Consider the following 18,864-nt stretch of genomic DNA (forward strand, 5'->3'; position numbering starts at 1 on the left):
GAAAAGTAAGCCAGATTATTCCTTGCCAAAAGCATTTCCCCAAAAAATGACTTCACTAAGAACACGTGAATTAAATTTTATGTTTGTGTAACTACTTATGAGCACTTTTGCAGAGAAAGATTCAGAGTGTTTATATGGATTATTATATTCACCAAAAAGGTCAGTCATTGAACTGAGTCAGGGATTTTTCCCTTGGATGACATGAACAAGTTGAATTCTTTCAACAGTTCAAAAAATATATCTTCAGCACCTGACATAAATGCTGCACTACATCCCGAAACTCCCCTTCAGAACTGAAGTATTTATTCCCCAGTTGCTCTTTAGGAATTCGCTAGGCTGAAAAAAGGTACCACACCCAAGGTCATTCTCCTTTCCCAGGGTAACTGGCATACAGAGACTAGTCAACATTGGGCTATAAGGACCGGCCCTCTGATCTTAGCTGAGGACAATTTGGAGGGACCATCCCAGCTTCAGAGCTCCCAATAAGTAAGGCTGAGGCCTTCTGACTATATTTAAGCCAACTTCTCCCATTAGTCCAGCTGCATTCCCTTCCCCTCACAGGTGCTGATCCTGAAAGAACCCTTTAACAAATTATCTTCACGTTAACCTCCATCTCAAAATTTGCTTCCAGGGCAACCCAACCTGTGACAACACCACATACAACTAAGCCCCCTAATCTACAAGAAGCAGAAGCAACTACTGTATTGTGCATCCAATTCATCCAAAAAAAGCAATAATCTTGGTTGAAGCCACAGAAGAATATCTGGTATATGTATATAGCTACTATATACACGTTTCATTTTTTATCTTTTTAGGACCGTGTTTCCTGGTGAATTATAAAATTAATACACTGAAGTTTTTATCTTTAAAAACACTGCCACTTTGGATTTAAGTTTCATATCAAGTCTTATGTTAACCAGTGCAGAAAAATCTTCTGTAGTCATAAGGTATTTTGACTAGTCTACATTAAACTTAAGACACAGGCACTATGTTCAAAAGTTCTATCATATCAAAATTCTCTTTGACACCACAAATAAATATGCTTCACTGGGCATTATTATTTATGTCTATGCAACAGAAAACACCAAAAGCAATGACAACAAAAGCCAAAATTGATGAATGGGATCTAATTAAACTAAAGAGCTTCTGCACAGCAAAAGAAACTACCATCAGAGTGAACAGGCAACCTACAGAATGGGAGAAAATGTTTGCAATCTACTCATCTGACAAAAGGCTAATATCCAGAATCTACAAAGAACTCAAACAAATTTACAAGAAAAAACAAACAACCCCATCAAAAAGTGGGCAAAGGATATGAACTGACACTTCTCAAAAGAAGACATTTATGCAGCTCAAAGACACATGAAAAAATGCTCATCATCACTGGCCATCAGAGAAATGCAAATCAAAACCACAATGAGATACCATCTCACACCAGTCAGAATGGGGATCATTAAAAAGTTAGGAAACAACAGGTGCTGGAGAGGATGTGGAGAAATAGGAACACTTTTACACTGTTGGTGGGACTGTAAACTAGTTCAACCATTGTGGAAGTCAGTGTGGCGATTCCTCAAGGGTCTAGAACTAGAAATACCATTTGACCCAGCCATCCCATTACTGGGTATATACCCAAAGGACTATAAATCATGCTGCTATAAAGACACATGCACACGTATGTTCATTGTGGCACTATTCACAATAGCAAAGACTTGGAATCAACCCAAATGTCCAACAATGATAGACTGGATTAAGAAAATGTGGCATATATACACCATGGAATATTATGCAGCCATAAAAAGGATGAGTCCCTGTCCTATGTAGGGACATGGATGAAACTGGAAACCATCATTCTCAGCAAACTATCGTAAGGAGAAAAAACCAAACACCGCATGTTCTCACTCATAGGTGGGAATTGAACAATGAGAACACCTGGACACAGGAAGGGGAACATCACACACTGGAGCCTTTTGTGGGGTGGGAGGAGGGGGGAGGGATAGCATTAGGAGATATACCCAATGTAAATCACGAGTTAATGGGTGCAGCACACCAACATGGCACATGTATACATAAGTAACAAACCTGCACGTTGTGCACATGCACCCTAGAACTTGAAGTGTAATAAAAAAAAAGAAGGTACTAAGAAAAAAGAACACATTGTGTGACTCAGTAGACATTTTTTTGTAAAGTTGTCGTCTGTAAGAGAGCTAATGCCTGGGCAATCTTTTCCCTTAATATATAACTACATAACTGCATTTTACAACAGGATTGCTTATTTTATTCACTTTCCAAAATAAACCCAGTTGAAATTTCAGTCCTTTTCTTGAATTATTTTTCATTACACAGATTTTCTATGTACTGGTTGTAGTTTCTACTATATTTTGTTTTATAATGGGTTATTCGGTTGTATTCATTGATGCAAACACACTTTGCATGTTAAACACACGAGAATGTTTTTTACTTCTATCAGAAAGGAATTTATTCTTTCCATTTTCTTGCAACATCTTCTCAGTCTAGCTTTCATTCTACTTTGGATAGAGATGTGGGTGCCATATTTTATTTTCCTCTTATATCTGCTGTAATAATAACACACCAAAAGATAAATGGCAACTTGATGTAAATAAGGAATTCTGGGGACTGTGACAAACTGGAGAACACACGCCATGTGTATAAAGGTGGCAACTGCTACTTAGCTCCAACCGACCGTTGCTTAGTGGAAATACCGGCCAATTGTTTCCAGATTTTTCAACTTTTTCAAGAGAAATCAGAAAACTGTATATATGTATATAGTTTTTTAAGAAAACCATATTTTTATGTGAAATTTCCTGAATGGTAAATGTTGGCAACTAATTCAACTATATGCAACACATCTCTCACCACACCCAGCCCATAGTCCACCACTTTGTAAACTTTTTCTAGTGATTAATTGCTTTGGAATGTAGTACTGAATGTATTCCTTCTACTACAGTAATAAAAAGTGTGAGCTCTGCAAACATGTTTAAATTCCAGCTCTGCTCCTTCCTAGCTATGCAATTGTGGGCAAATTAGTTTTTCTATCTAACCCTCATTTTTCTCACCTGCAAAATGGGGTTAATCAAATTACCTTAGAGGTATTTCATAATTTATAATGTAAAGAATTTAGTTTAATGAGATCCCATTTGTCGATTTTGGCTTTTGTTGCCATTGCTTTTGGTGTTTTAGACATGAAGTCCTTGCCCACGCCTATGTCCTGAATGGTATTGCCTAGGTTTTCTTGTAGGATTTTAATGGTTTTAGGTCTAACATATAAGTCTTTAATCCATCTTGAATTAATTTTTGTATAAGGTGTAAGGAAGGGATCCAGTTTCAGCTTTCTACATATGGCTAGCCAGTTTTCCCAGCACCATTTATTAAATAGGGAATCCTTTCCCCATTTCTTATTTTTGTCAGGTTTGTCAAAGATCAGATAGTTGTAGCTATGCGGCATCATTTCTGAGGGCTCTGTTCTGTTCCATTGATCTATGTCTCTGTTGTGGTACCAGTACCATGCTGTTTTGGTTACTGTAGCCTTGTTAAACTAAAGAGCTTCTGCACAGCAAAAGAAACTATCATCAGAATGAACAGGCAACCTACAGAATGGGAGAAAATTTTTGCAACCTACTCATCTGACAAAGGGCTAATATCCAGAATCTATAACGAACTCAAACAAATTTTCAAGAAAAAAACAAACAACACCATCAAAAAGTGGGCAGAGGACATGAACAGACACTTCTCAAAAGAAGACATTTATGCAGCCAGAAAACACATGAAGAAATGCTCATCATCACTGGCCATCAGAGAAATGCAAATCAAAACCACAGTGAGATACCATCTCACACCAGTTAGAATGGCCATCATTAAAAAATCAGGAAACAACAGGTGCTGGAGAGGATGTGGAGAAATAGGAACACTTTTACACTGTTGGTGGGATTGTAAACTAGTTCAACCATTGTGGAAGTCAGTGTGGCGATTCCTCAGGGATCTCGAACTAGAAATACCATTTGACCCAGCCATCCCATTACTGGGTATATACCCAAAGGACTATAAATCATGCTGCTATAAAGACACATGCACACGTATGTTTATTGCGGCACTATTCACAATAGCAAAGAGTTGGAACCAACCCAAATGTCCAACAACGATAGACTGGATTAAGAAAATGTGGCACATATACACCATGGAATACTATGCAGCCATAAAAAATGATGAGTTCGTGTCCTTTGTAGGGACATGGATGAAACTGGAAAACATCATTCTCAGTAAACTATCGCAAGGACAAAAAACCAAACACCGCATGTTCTCACTCATAGGTGGGAATTGAACGATGAGAACTCATGGACACAGGAAGGGGAACATCACACTCCGGGGACTGTTGTGGGGTGGGGGGAGGGGGGAGGGACAGCATTAGGAGATACACCTAATGCTAAATGACGAGTTAATGGGTGCAGGAAATCAACATGGCACATGGATACATATGTAACAAACCTGCACATTGTGCACATGTACCCTAAAACCCTAAAGTATAATAAAAAAAAAAAAAAAAAAAAAAAAAAGAATTTAGAATAGTGCCTAGTACAAAGCAAGTATCAGTAAATGTTAGCTTTTGTTATCTAATAATGAAAATTGTATAAAATATCACATTGCCCCTTTTCCCTGGCTGCAAGAAAGCTTACCATTAAATTGAACGCTTTACCACAGCAGCTATGTTAGCCATTATGTTTGGTATGTTTGCTTCCTCCTTTTCAGGGTTTTGATTGTCTATTTCAATTTTCAGAGCTTTATTGTACACTTGAATATAAGAAGCTTCAAATTCTTTTTGGAAGAAGGAGGGATAAAAGCAACCAGAGCTTTAAAAAATAAAAATTAAGTTCCATGAAATTTTTGTGAACAAGATGAAGGAAATTAGGTCATCTAGCTGTATAATTAGGTGGATTTATAACAGGTTCAATGATTGTACACTAAAAAGTATCGATTAATGGATTGATGTTAACCTGGAGATTAATCTATGCTGCCACGAAGGTTCTGGCCTCAGTTTTGCCCTGTTTGTCAAATTATCTGGAGTTAGAAAACTATGGCCTGCAGTCCATCTGCTCTGCTTGTTTTTATGAATAAAGTTTTACTGGAATAAAGCCACACACATTTGTTTATGATTAGTCTATGGCTACTTTTGCACTACGATGGCAGAGTTGACTAGTTGTGACAGAGAGTGTGTGGCCCACAAGCCCAAAGTGTATACTTATATCTCACCCTGTAAGAAAAGTTTGCAGACCCCTGAATTAGATGAAGACAGGTGGCAATACCAAATTTGAAGATGACACAAACTGGGAGGAATAGTTAATAGATTGCATGATAGAATTGAAATTCACAAAGATCAGAACAACTGAAAAAATAGGCTGTAACAATCAGGCTGAAATTTAATAGTTTATAAAGTATGGTTAATGGGTTCTTAACCATAAAAGTGGAGGATACGAGGCATTAAGAGCAATTGATATTGTAAAGATATAGTTTCATAAGTCCAGGAAATTAACCATATGATGTAGCTGCCAGAAAAGAGCTATTTTAAATGTTGTCTGCATTAAAAGAAATACAGGGTCTAAAACAGTGCTGCCCAATAGAACTTCCCTGTGATAATGGAAATTTTTTTAATCTCTAATGTTCAATAAGGCAGCCATTAGCTCACATGCGGCTATTTGGATTTGCTATGTGGCTAGCGTGAAGGAGGGACTAAATTTTTAAAATTATTTTTGAGAGAGTCCTGCTCTGTTGCCCATGCTGGAATGCAGTGGCACTACCATAGTTCACTGTAACCTTGAACTGCTGGGCTCAAGTGATCCTCCCACCTCAGCCTCCCGAGTAGCTATGACTACAGGCACATGCCACCATGCCAGCCAATTTTTAAAAAAATATTTTGTAGAGATGGGGTCTTGCTATGTTGCCAAGGTTGGTCTCAAGCTCCTGGGTTCAAGGGATCCTCCCACCTCAGCCTCTCCAAGTGCTGGGATTCTAGGTGTGAGCCACTGGTTCCTAGCCAAAAACTGTCAGTCTTTAGAGAAAGGGAAATCAATTCTGTACCTTTCATGATCCATCAGCAGTTTAGCAATGTTCAGACAGAAGTCTAAGGACGTGTCAAGATGCAGTATTTCCATGACAGCTACCAAGATGAAAAAATGAAATAATTATTATCAGTTTCATTTTTGAGGAAGCTTAGCTAGTTTCAATAATTTTCCTCTATTCAAAATCTACTTATTAAATGTTTGCCATATACCATGTTTTGCCTAACAATTTATCAAAATCTTCTTTTAAAGTATTAACATCCAATGCTGGAGAGTGTCATGACACAGGCACTCTTGCACAGATAGCAAAGTAATCTGGTGCAATCCTTTTGAAAAGCAACTTGGCAATGCTATATGCTAAGAACACTGGGGTAGAGAGCTTGGTATCTGAAGTCAAACAGATCTAAATTTGAAACCACCTGTTACTTGTATGGCCATAGGCAAGTTAAGCTCTCTATACCTTAGTTTTGTCACCTGTAAAATGGGGAATACACCAACAATTTCTCAGGGTTGTTGAGAGGATTACCTGAGATAATGTGTGGAAATTATATAGCAAATAACCTAGCACTTAGTAAACATTTAATAAATGGCAGCTGCTATTACTCTGCCCTTTAAGAAATTGTGCTTCTGAAAAGTCACCTGGAATAAATACAGGGAAAATTTATGAACAAAAATATTAAAAACAGTGTAGATGATAATAATAATAGAAAAGAAGTATACACTGTATGTCTATTACAGGGTAGCAATAAACTATTGTGCAATCATTAAAACTGTTGAGTATGAAATAACGTGGAAAAAATGAATATACACTAATATGAAAAATGTGTAAGATTAGTAAGTGAAAAATTAGAAAGCAAAGTTTTATGTACTATATAGTTACAATTCTGTAATAAAAGCAAAATAAACTAAGAGAAAAAATACTGAAAATAAGTGATCAAATTTCTAAAAGTGATTATGTTTAGATTCTATTTATCTGACAAATATTTAATGAGCATATTATCTGTACCAGGCATTGTGCTTTGTGCTGAGAACCTAGCAGTGGATAAAACATAACAAAAGTTCCTGCTGTCAAGGAGCTTCTAGTGGATGGTAGGACCATGAGAATTTTTAGTATTTTCCAAAAATGTCTTAAATTATTATGTGCTATACTTTCATAATGAAAAATGTTTATTTTAAAATTTCAATCTTTCTACTACAAAAAATATCAGTGCAATAATGCCAGCAGTTAGGTTGACCATTTTAAGAGTAAAGTATTTTCACCAGCAAAGCAACAAACAGAATATAAAAATGCAAGATTCATATATTCTTTCAATGCAAAATCTAGTATTTTTAAAAGTAAAAAACTTGGATTTGGGTTAGCCTCCTAATCTGTAATCAAACAATGACTGACATTGCAACTTCAGGAGTATCTAGATTGAGTTAAGTAAAAACAATCTGTGAATAAAGAACAATTTAATTTTAAACTCTGCTTCTTACCTACATTTGGATAAACACTGTCATGAGGAATTCTCATCCCAAACTAATGTACTTCAACATGGTGACTCCAATCATCTCTCTGGTCTTTCTATGTTGTCTTAGTTGGAGCAAGTGTATTATTTTAGTTGGTTAGTTGGTTTGTTTATTCCCTCAATGCAAAAAAGTAGAGTTGTCTTCCTGGTTTCTTTTCTCTTTTTTTGACAATTCTTTTTTTTTTTTGACACAGAGTCTTGCTCTATTGCCAGGTTGGAGTGCAGTGGCGCGATCTCAGCTCACTGCAACCACTGCCTCATGGTTCAAGTGATATCCCTGCCTCAGCCTCCCAAGTAGCTGGGATTACAGGCACGCGCTACCACACCTGGGGAATTTTTTTTCTTTTTTTTTAATTTTTATTTTATTATTATACTTTAAGTTTTAGGGTACATGTGCACAATGTGCAGGTTTGTTACATATGTATCCATGTGCCATGTTGATTTCCTGCACCCATTAACTCGTCATTTAGCATTAGGTATATCTCCTAATGCTGTCCCTCCCCCCTCCTCCCACCCCACAACAGTCCCCGGAGTGTGATGTTCCCCTTCCCATGTCCATGTGTTCTCATTGTTCAATTCCCACCTATGAGTGAGAACATGCGGTGTTTGGTTTTTTGTCCTTGTGATAGTTTACTGAGAATGATGATTTCCAGTTTCATCCATGTCCCTACAAAGGACATGAACTCATCATTTTTAAGGCTGCATAGTATTCCATGGTGTATATGTGCCACATTTTCTTAATCCAGTCTATCGTTGTTGGACATATGGGTTGGTTCCAGGTCTTTGCTATTGTGAATAGTGCCACAATAAACATACATGTGCATGTGTCTTTATAGCAGCATGATTTATAGTCCTTTGGGTATATACCCAGTAATGGGATGGCTGGGTCAAATGGTATTTCTAGTTCGAGATCCCTGAGGAATCGCCACACTGACTTCCACAATGGTTGAACTAGTTTGCAGCCCCACCAACAGTGTAAAAGTGTTCCTATTTCTCCACATCCTCTCCAGCACCTGTTGTTTCCTGACTTTTTAATGATGGCCATTCTAACTGGTGTGAGATGGTATCTCATTGTGGTTTTGATTTGCATTTCTCTGATGGCCAGTGATGATGAGTATTTTTTCATGTGTCTTTTGGCTGCATAAATGTCTTCTTTTGAGAAGTGTCTGTTCATATCCTTCGCCCACTTTTTGATGGGGCTGTTTGTTTTTTTCTTGTAAATTTGCTTGAGTTCATTGTAGATTCTGGATATTAGCCCTTTGTCAGATGAGTAGGTTGTGAAAATTTTCTCCCATTTTGTGGTTGCCTGTTCACTCTGATGGTAGTTTCTTTTGCTGTGCAGAAGCTCTTTAGTTTAATTAGATCCCATTCATCAATTTTGGCTTTTGTTGCCATTGCTTTTGGTGTTTTAGACATGAAGTCCTCGCCCATGCCTATGTCCTGAAAGGTAATGCCTAGGTTTTCTTCTAGGGTTTTTATGATTTTAGGTCTAACATGTAAGTCTTTAATCCATCTTGAATTAATTTTTGTATAAGGTGTAAGGAAGGGATCCAGTTTCAGCTTTCTACATATGGCTAGCCAGTTTTCCCAGCACCATTTGTTAAACAGGGAATCCTTTCCACATTGCTTGTTTTTGTCAGGTTTGTCAAAGATCAGAAAGTTGTAGATATGCGGCATTATTTCTGAGGGCTCTGTTCTGTTCCATTGATCTATGTCTCTGTTTTGGTACCAGTACCATGCTGTTTTGGTTACTGTAGCCTTGTAGTATAGTTTGAAGTCAGGTAGCGTGATGCCTCCAGCTTTGTTCTTTTGGCTGAGGATTGACTTGGCAATCCCTTGGCGGGCTCTTTTTTGGTTCCATATGAACTTTAAAGTAGTTTTTTCCAATTCTGTGAAGAAAGTCATTGGTAGCTTGATGGGGATGGCATTGAATCTATAAATTACCTTGGGCAGTATGGCCATTTTCACGATATTGATTCTTCCTACCCATGAGCATGAAATGTTCTTCCATTTGTTTGTATCCTCTTTTATTTCACTGAGTAGTGGTTTGTAGTTCTCCTTGAAGAGGTCCTTCACGTCCCTTATAAGTTGGATTTCTAGGTATTTTATTCTCTTTGAAGCAATTTGTGAATGGGAGTTCACTCATGATTTGGCTCTCTGTCTGTTATTGGTGTATAAGAATGCTTGTGATTTTTGTACATTGATTTTGTATCCTGAGACTTTGCTGAAGTTGCTTATCAGCTTAAGGAGATTTTGGGCTGAGACAATGGGGTTTTCTGGATATACAATCATGTCATCTGCAAACAGGGACAATTTGACTTCCTCTTTTCCTAACTGAATACCCTTTATTTCCTTCTCCTGCCTGATTGCACTGGCCAGAACTTACAACACTATGTTGAATAGGAGTGGTGAGAGAGGGCATCCCTGTCTTGTAACGGTTTTCAAAGGGAATGCTTCCAGTTTTTGCCCATTCAGTATGATATTGGCTGTGGGTTTGTCATAGATAGCTCTTATTATTTTGAGATATGTCCCATAACTAATTTATTGAGAGTTTTTAGCATGAAGGGCTGTTGAATTTTGTCAAAGGCCTTTTCTGCATCTATTGAGATAATCATGTGGTTTTTGTCTTTGGTTCTGTTTATATGCTGGATTACATTTAATGATTTGCATATGTTGAACCAGCCTTGCATCCCAGGGATGAAGCCCACTTGATCATGGTGGATAAGCTTTTTGATGTGCTGCTGGATTCGGTTTGCCAGTATTTTATTGAGGATTTTTGCATCAATGTTCATCAAGGATATTGGTCTAAAATTCTCTTTTTTGGTTGTGTCTCTGACCAGCTTTGGTATCAGGATGATGCTGGCCTCATAAAATGAGTTAGGGAGGATTCCCTCTTTTTCTATTGATTGGAATAGTTTCAGAAGGAATGGTACCAGTTCCTCCTTTTACCTCTGGTAGAATTTGGCTGTGAATCCATCAGGTCTTGGACTCTTTTAGGTTGGTAAGCTATTGATTATTGCCACAATTTCAGAGCCTGTTATTGGTCTATTCAGAGATTCAACTTCTTCCTGGTTTAGTCTTGGGAGGGTGTATTTGTAGAGGAATTTATCCATTTCTTCTAGATTTTCTGGTTTAGTTGCGTAGAGGTGTTTATAGTATTCTCTGATGGTAGTTTGTATTTCTGTGGGATCAGTGGTGATATCCCCTTTATCATTTTTTATTGCATCTATTTGATTCTTCTCTCATTTCTTCTTTATTAGTCTTGCTAGTGGTCTATCAATTTTGTTGATCTTTTCAAAAAACCAGTTCCTGGATTCAGTGATTTTTTGAAGGGTTTTTTGTGTCTCTATTTCCTTCAGTTCTGCTCTGATTTTAGTTATTTCTTGCCTTCTGCTAGCTTTTGAATGTGTTTGCCCTTGCTTTTCTAGTTCTTTTAATTGTGATGTTAGAGTGTCAATTTTGGATCTTTCCGGCTTTCTCTTGTGGGCATTTAGTGCTATAAATTTCCCTCTACACACTGCTTTGAATGTGTCCCAGAGATTCTGGTATGTTGGGTCTTTGTTCTCGTTGGTTTCAAAGAACATCTTTATTTCTGCCTTCATTTCATTATGTACCCAGTAGTCATTCAGGAGCAGGTTGCTCAGTTTCCACGTGGTTGTGCGGTTTTGAGTGAGTTTCTTAATGCTGAGTTCTAGTTTCATTGCACTTTGGTCTGAGAGACAGTTTGTCATAATTTCTGTTCTTTTACATTTGCTGAGGAGAGCTTTACTTCCAACTATGTGGTCAATTTTGGAATAGGTGTGGTGTGGTGCTGAAAAAAAGTATATTCTGTTGATTTAGGGTGGAGAGTTCTATAGATGTCTACTTGGTCCACTTTGTGCAGAGCTGAGTTCAATTCCTGCATATCCCTGTTAACTTTCTGTCTCGTTGATCTGTCTAATGTTGACAGTGGGGTGTTAAAGTCTCCCATTATTATTGTGTGAGAGTCTAAGTCTCTTTGTAGGACACTCAGGACTTGCTTTATGAATCTGGGTGCTCCTGTGTTGGGTGCATATATATTTAGGATAGTTAGCTCTTCTTGTTGAATTGATCCCTTTACCATTATGTAATGGCCTTCTTTTGTCTCTTTTGATCTTTGTTGGTTTAAAGTCTGTTTTATCAGAGACTAGGATTGCAATCCGTGCCTTTTTTTGTTTTCCATTTGCTTGGTAGATCTTCCTCCATCCCTTTATTTTGAGCCTATGTGTGTCTCTGCACATGAGATGGGTTTCCTGAATACAGCACACTGATGGGTCTTGACTCTTTATCCAATTTGCCAGTCTGTGTCTTTTAAGGGGAGCATTTAGTCTATTTACATTTAAAGTTAATATTGTTATGTGTGAATTCGATCCTGTCATTATGATGTTAGTTGGTTATTTTGCTCGTTAGTTGATGCAGTTTCTTCCTAGCCTCAATGGTCTTTGCAATTTGGCATGATTTTGCAGTGGCTGCTACCAGTTGTTCCTTTCTATGTTTAGTGCTTCTTTCAGGAGCTCTTTTAGGGCAGGCCTGGTGGTGACAAAATCTCTCAGCATTTGCTTGTCTGTAAAGGATTTTATTTCTCCTTCACTTATGAAGCTTAGTTTGGCTGGATATGAAATTCTGGGTTGAAAATTCTTTTCTTTAAGAATGTTGAATATTGGTCCCCACTCTCTTCTGGCTTGTAGAGTTTCTGCCGAGAGATCCGCTGTTAGTCTGATGGGCTTCCCTTTGTGGGTAACCCGACCTTTCTCTCTGGCTGCCCTTAACATTTTTTCCTTCATTTCAACTTTGGTGAATCTGACAATTATGTGTCTTGGAGTTGCTCTTCTCGAGGAATATCTTTGTGGTGTTCTCTGTATTTCCTGAATCTGAATGTTGGCCTGCCTTGCTAGATATGGGAAGTTCTCCTGGACAATATCCTGCAGAGTGTTTTCCAACTTGGTTCCATTCTCCCCGTCACTTTCAGGTATACCAATCACACATAGATTTAGTCTGTTCACGTAGTCCCATATTTCTTGGAGGCTTTGTTTGTTTCTGTTTATTCTTTTTTCTCTAAACTTCTCTTCTTGCTTCATTTCTTTCATTTTGTCTTCCATCACTCATACCCTTTCTTCCAGTTGATCACATCGGCTACTGAGGCTTCTGCATTCATCATGTAGCTTTTGTGCCTTGGTTTTCAGCTCCATCAGGTCCTTTAAGGACTTCTCTGCATTGGTCATTCTAGTTAGCCATTCGTCTGATTTTTTTTTTGAAGCTTTTAACTTCTTTGCCATTGGTTCAAATTTCCTCCTGTAGCTCCGAGTAATTTGATTGTCGGAAGCCTTCTTCTCTCAACTCGTCAAAGTCATTCTCCATCCAGCTTTGTTCCGTTGCTGGTGAGGAGCTACGTTCCTTTGGAGGAGGAGCTGCACTCTGATTTTTAGAGTTTCCAGTTTTTCTGCTCTGCTTTTTTCCCATCTTTGTGGTTTTATCTACCTTTGGTCTTTGATGATGGTGATGTACAGATGGATTTTGGTGTGGATGTCCTTTCTGTTTGTTAGTTTTCCTTCTAACAGACAAGACCCTCAGCTGCAGGTCTGTTGGAGTTTCCTAGAGGTCCACTCCAGACCCTGTTTGCCTGGGTATCAGCAGCAGTGGCTGCAGAACAGTGGATTTTCATGAACCGCGAATGCTGCTGCCTGATTGTTCCTCTGGAAGTTTTGTCTCAGAGGAGTACCCGGCCGTGTGAGGTGTCTGTCTGCACCTACTGGGGGGTGCCTCCCAGTTAGGCTGCTGGGGGGTCAGAGACCCACTTGAGGAGGCAGTCTGCCTATTCTCAGATCTCCAGCTGAGTGCTGGGAGAACCACTACTCTCTTCAAAGCTGTCAGACAGGGACATTTAACTGTCTTCCTGGTTTCTAACATTTTTCAACCTGTGTATGCTGAGGTGATACTGTTGCCTAGAGATGGAGAATCCCCATTACATTTGAGCTTCTGAGGTCTCTTACGTGATTGACTAAAATTCTAGAGGCCGCCAAAAGATTCAGTAGTACTAAATTTAGGGCTACTGCCAAATTGAATTATAGTTCTAACTATAACAAATTGTTATTATTTATTGGATAATCAGTAACTATACTAACATATAATTTTGTATAGTACAAATAATGAAGCTCTTAAAGATTACTAAAAAGCATGTACAACATTAAAAGAATTAGAGTAAATAATTTTTATGACTAAACAATATTGAAATGTTAAGGGCTAGTGTGCATAGTTTTGCTTCATGTAATGCATCCATACAGTAGTAATAACAGTAATAATAATAACTACAGTAATAGGTAACATATATTGCACCCTATGCACCAGGTATGGTGTTAAATGCTTTATACACATATTCTCACAAGATTCTCAAAACAACATGATCAGGTAAATAATAGTAATATCTCTTTTGCTAAATGAAGAAACAAAGCCAAGTTAAGTGACTTGCCCAATGACCAACTTTTGTGCAGTGTACATTCTGGTCATTGGAGAATTATGAAAAATAAGTAGCAATGTTTATAAACAAGTAATTATAAAAATCACAGCATTACAAAGCCTTTTCCCATTAATATGTAATCTTTCTTTCTTCATGGTGGTAGACAACTTCAGAAGGGTTGGGTAGCTACAGTTCTCTGCTGGACTAAAAGAAAACTGATTGCTTTTATTCAGCTTTTTAAAAAAAAAAAAAAACACCTTTTAAATTTGCTACTGTTTTTTCTTCTTTCTCTCTTTCTTCCTGGATGACAATATTTTCCCTTTCCTGGGTGATCATTTTCCTTCTCAGTCACCATCAAATTACACCTATTGTTAGTATACTACAAAAGATCTTATATTTAACAAATTGTAGTGATGTTTCAAAACGGTGTGTTCTTCACATATAGAGATCATACCTTCAAGGAGTTCTTCATTAGATGTTTCGCCTTTCAAGAGGATTTTCATTTTTAAGAAAAGCCCAGTAGAATTTAAATGTTCCTATTTTAAACAAAGAAATCACAATGATATTAAAATTGTGGAATGTAAAAGACAATTTTCAAGTAATTGCCTGCTTTATTCAATCACCTTGGGGTAACTCATAATCAAAGGAAATCAAAATTACAGAAGATCATATCATAACATTCGTTCTATCTCTGAGGATATTTCCCAATATTTTTTTCAATCTAAATGAAATAATATATGGAAAAGAACATGTAAATATTTCCAATGAGTGACAAACATTTAATGACAAGATTAATACTTAAACTGTATGAATCTCAGGCCATATTCGTTGTAAGCAAAACCACAAACCAGCTAGTTTTATTTTCTTTTGAGATTTATTAAATAAGATCTTTTGCAGACAATGGCAGAATAAAATAGAAAACGTATTGTCTTTTCCATAATATATGCCTGTCGTGTTTACCATTAACAACAACGTTATTTCTAAATCATTGTTAGTTGACCCTAAGCCATCTGTGATCTTCCCGGTTCCACTTTTGCCTGACAGGGTACATCTTTAAACAACTTTCTAAGACTAAAAGTACAGTCTAGGCCCACAGAACAGAACTTTTCTCTCTACAAAGCCAATTAACCCCTACATGAACACTGTACTCATTAGCTCCATACTCTGCACATAATTACAGGTATTCATATGTGAGATGCCTTAAAAATAGAAAGTTGGAGAAAGTAAGCACTGGTATTAAAAGGGCTTGCAAATATAGATGACACTAGTACAAAGAATAAACTGAAGTTGCCAATTTTGATTTATTGCATTACCATCTTTCTTGTAAGTTTGTTGAAGTATGTATTGGATTCAATTCCCTTTTATCTTCAGAGACATAGAGGTCTTCCAGATCTTGGCAACATCTGTTTTCCTTGAGTCTGCTATTCTCACACAAATTTAACATTCTGGTTTTTCTTTTACCAAACAATTCCAGATATGATTTTCACTGATTTCATTACCAAACAACTCCAGATAATGGACATTTTGCTTCTGTTATCATCGTGTCTTCACTTCTATAAACATTTGCACCGTATATTGTCCATCCTCATTGTCTCTTAAAACTACACTTTCAGAAGTCATGAAGATTGCCTGCTAAATCCATCAGCTTTCTCCCTACTATCAAAATCCTTGTCTTCTCTGTAACTTTTCTCACTGTTATTTCTCATTCTTCATAGGTTTGTTTGTTTGTTTATTTATTTATTTATGATGGAGTCTCACTCTATCGCCCAGGCTGGAGTGTAGTGGCACAATCTCGGCTCACTGCAACCTCCGTCTCCCAGGTTCAAGCAATTCTCCTGCCTCAGCCTCCCGAGTAGCTGGGATTACAGGCACACTCTACCACGTCTGGCTCATTTTTGTATTTTTAGTAGAGATGAGGTTTCACCATGTTGGCCAGACTGTTCTTGAACTCCTGACCTCAAGTGATCCACCTGCCTCAGCCTCCCAAAGTGTTGGGATTACAAGCGTTATTACACCAGGCCTGACTTTTTTTTTATTATTTGAGACAGAGTCTCCCCCTGTCTCCCAGGCTCGAGTGCAGTGGTACAAACACAGTTCACTGCAGCCTCCACTTCCTGGGCTCAAGTGATCCTCCTGCCTCAGCCTCCCATGTAGCTGGGACCACAAGCATGCACTACCACGCCAGCAATTTTCAAAAAATGTTTTTGCAGAGATTGGGCCGGGGTCTCACTTTGTTGCCCAGGCTGGTCTTGAACTCCTGGGCTCAAGCAATCCTCCTGTCTCAGCCTCCCAATGTGCTGGGATTATAGGCATGAGCTACCATGCCCGGCTCCCTTCCTTAGATTTTTGTTTGCTAATTTTTTTCTCTTCACCAGTTACTGAGAAACAGGCTCCAGGTACAACAAGCATACAAGCTAAGTATTGTGAATCTTGTTAAGATAAGATAAAGTTAAGTAACTTACCCATAGTCATACAATTGGTAAGAAGTAGAGCTGAAATTTGAATTCAGATCTCTCTGACTCTACAGGACATAATCTTTCCATTATAATATGCTGTCTCCCTTGAAGCTCTGTCTATCACGGCAGGCATTACTACACTCTCTGGATATTTTGCAAGCTCTAAAGATAATGTATTCATTTCTAGTGGGAAGTGTATCATACACACACACACATATACACACATGCGTATATAAAACATATGTATATGCAATGTATATGTATAGTTTACAGAATAATAATAAAACAAACACCCGTGTCCTCACTACCAAGGTTAAGAAACAGATTATTGCCACTTAAAAAGCCACAAATGTATCCTTACCCATAGGCATCCTCCTCACTTCACAGAGATAAACACCATCCTGAATTTTGTGCAGTAATTCCCTTGCTTTTCTTTATATATACACAATATATACTTGCTATGGACCAAATGTTTGTGTCTTTTTAAAATTCGTATATTGAATATCTAATCCCCAATGTGATGGTATTTTGAGGTGAGGGCTTTGGGAGGTAATTTGGTCATGAGGGCTGAGCCCTCATGAATGGGATAAGTGCCCTTATAAGAAAAGACATGAGAGAGAGATCATCTGTCTCTCTCTCTCTTTCTCTGCCAAGTGAAGATATAGAAAGAAGGTGGCCATCTTCAAACCAAGACGAAGGCCCTCACCAGGAACCGAAAAGGCTGGTATTTTGATCTTGGACACCTCAGTCCCTAGAATTGTGAGACATAAACTTCTGTTGTTTAAGCCATCCAGTTTATAGTATTTAGTTACAACAGCTCAAGCTAGCCAACACAATTATTTAGTTTTACCTACATTTGAACTTCACTTAAACAGAATCATAACGTATCTAAGTTCTGTAACTCCTTTCATTCAAATCATGTTGTTTCAGATTCATCCATGCTGATATGTGAAACTTATTTGTTTTCATTACTGTACAGCATGGTTGTCAAAAGGTGATCCCTGAATCAGCACCATCTGGGAAGTTGTAAGAAATGCAAGCCCTGGGGTGGAGCCAAGATGGCCGAATAGGAACAGCTCCAGTCTACAGCTCCCAGCGTGAGCGACACAGAAGACGGGTGATTTCTGCATTTCCAACTGATGTACTGGGTTCATCTCACTGGGGAGTGTCAGACAGTGGGTGCAGGACAGTGGGTGCAGCGCACTGAGCATGAGCAGAAGCAGGGTGAGGCATTGCCTCACCCAGGAAGAGCAAGGAGTCAGGGAATTCACATTTCCTAGTCAAAGAAAGGAGTGACAGATGGCACCTGGAAAATCAGGTCACTCCCACCCTAATACTGCGCTCTTCCAACAGTCTTAGCAAATGGCACACCAAGAGATTATATCCCTCGCCTGGCTCAGAGGGTCCTACACCCACGGAGCCTCACTCATTGCTAGCACAGCAGCCTGAGATCAAACTGCAAGGCGGCAGCGAGGCTGGGGAAGGGGCGCCCGATATTGCCCAGGCTTGAGTAGGTGAACAAAGCAGCTGGGAAGCTCGAACTGGGTGGAGCCCACCACAGCTTAAGGAGGCCTGCCTGCCTCTGTAGACTCCACCTCTGGGGGCAGGGCATAGCCAAACAAAAGGCAGCAGAAACCTCTGCAGACTTAACTGTCCCTGTCTGACAGCTTTGAAGAGAGTAGTGGTTCTCCCAGCACTCAGCTGGAGATCTGAGAACTGACAGACTGCCTCAAGTGGGTCCCTGACCCCCGAGAAGCCTAACTGGGAGGCACCCCCGAGTAGGGGCAGACTGACACCTCACATGGCCAGGTACTCCACTGAGACAAAACTTTCAGAGGAATGATCAGGCAGCAACATTTGCTGTTCACCAATATCCACTGTTCTGCAGCCTCCGCTGCTGATACCCAGGCAAACAGGGGCTGGAGTGGACCTCCGGCAAACTCCAACACACCTGCAGCTGAGGGTCCTGACTGTTAGAAGGAAAACTAACAAACAGAAAGGACATGCACACCAAAACCCCATCTGTTTGTCACCATCATCAAAGAACAAAGGTAGATAAAACCACAAAGATGGGGAAAAAACAGAGCAGAAAAACTGGAAACTAAAAATCAGAGCGCCTCTCCTCCTCCAAAGGAATGTAGCTCCTCACCAGCAACGGAACAAAGCTGGACAGAGAATGACTTTGACGAGTTGAGAGAAGAAGGCTTCAGACAATTAAACTACTCCAAGCTAAAGGAGGAAGTTCAAACCCATGGCAAAGAAGTTAAAAACCGTGAAAAAAATTAGACGAATTGCTAACTAGAATAACCAATGCAGAGAAGTTCTGAAAGGACCTGATGGAGCTGAAAACCATGGCACGA

General features: G+C 38.8%; 1 protein-coding gene across 1 annotated transcript in view; it reads right to left on the reverse strand.

The window, feature by feature from the left end:
• The window catches only part of TEX11 (testis expressed 11), a 404,765-nt gene that overhangs the window by 199,314 nt on the left and 186,587 nt on the right, over positions 1-18,864 (reverse strand). Inside the window, exons 12-13 of the mRNA XM_003272686.3 lie at positions 14,503-14,584; positions 6,088-6,166 (exon numbers count right to left, since the gene is read on the reverse strand). Coding sequence (XP_003272734.1) covers positions 6,088-6,166; positions 14,503-14,584 — 161 coding nt within the window. The remainder of the gene's footprint in view (positions 1-6,087; positions 6,167-14,502; positions 14,585-18,864) is intronic.

This window comes from Nomascus leucogenys, chromosome X (genome assembly GCF_006542625.1).
Source record: "Nomascus leucogenys isolate Asia chromosome X, Asia_NLE_v1, whole genome shotgun sequence".
NCBI classification, from domain to species: domain Eukaryota; kingdom Metazoa; phylum Chordata; class Mammalia; order Primates; family Hylobatidae; genus Nomascus; species Nomascus leucogenys.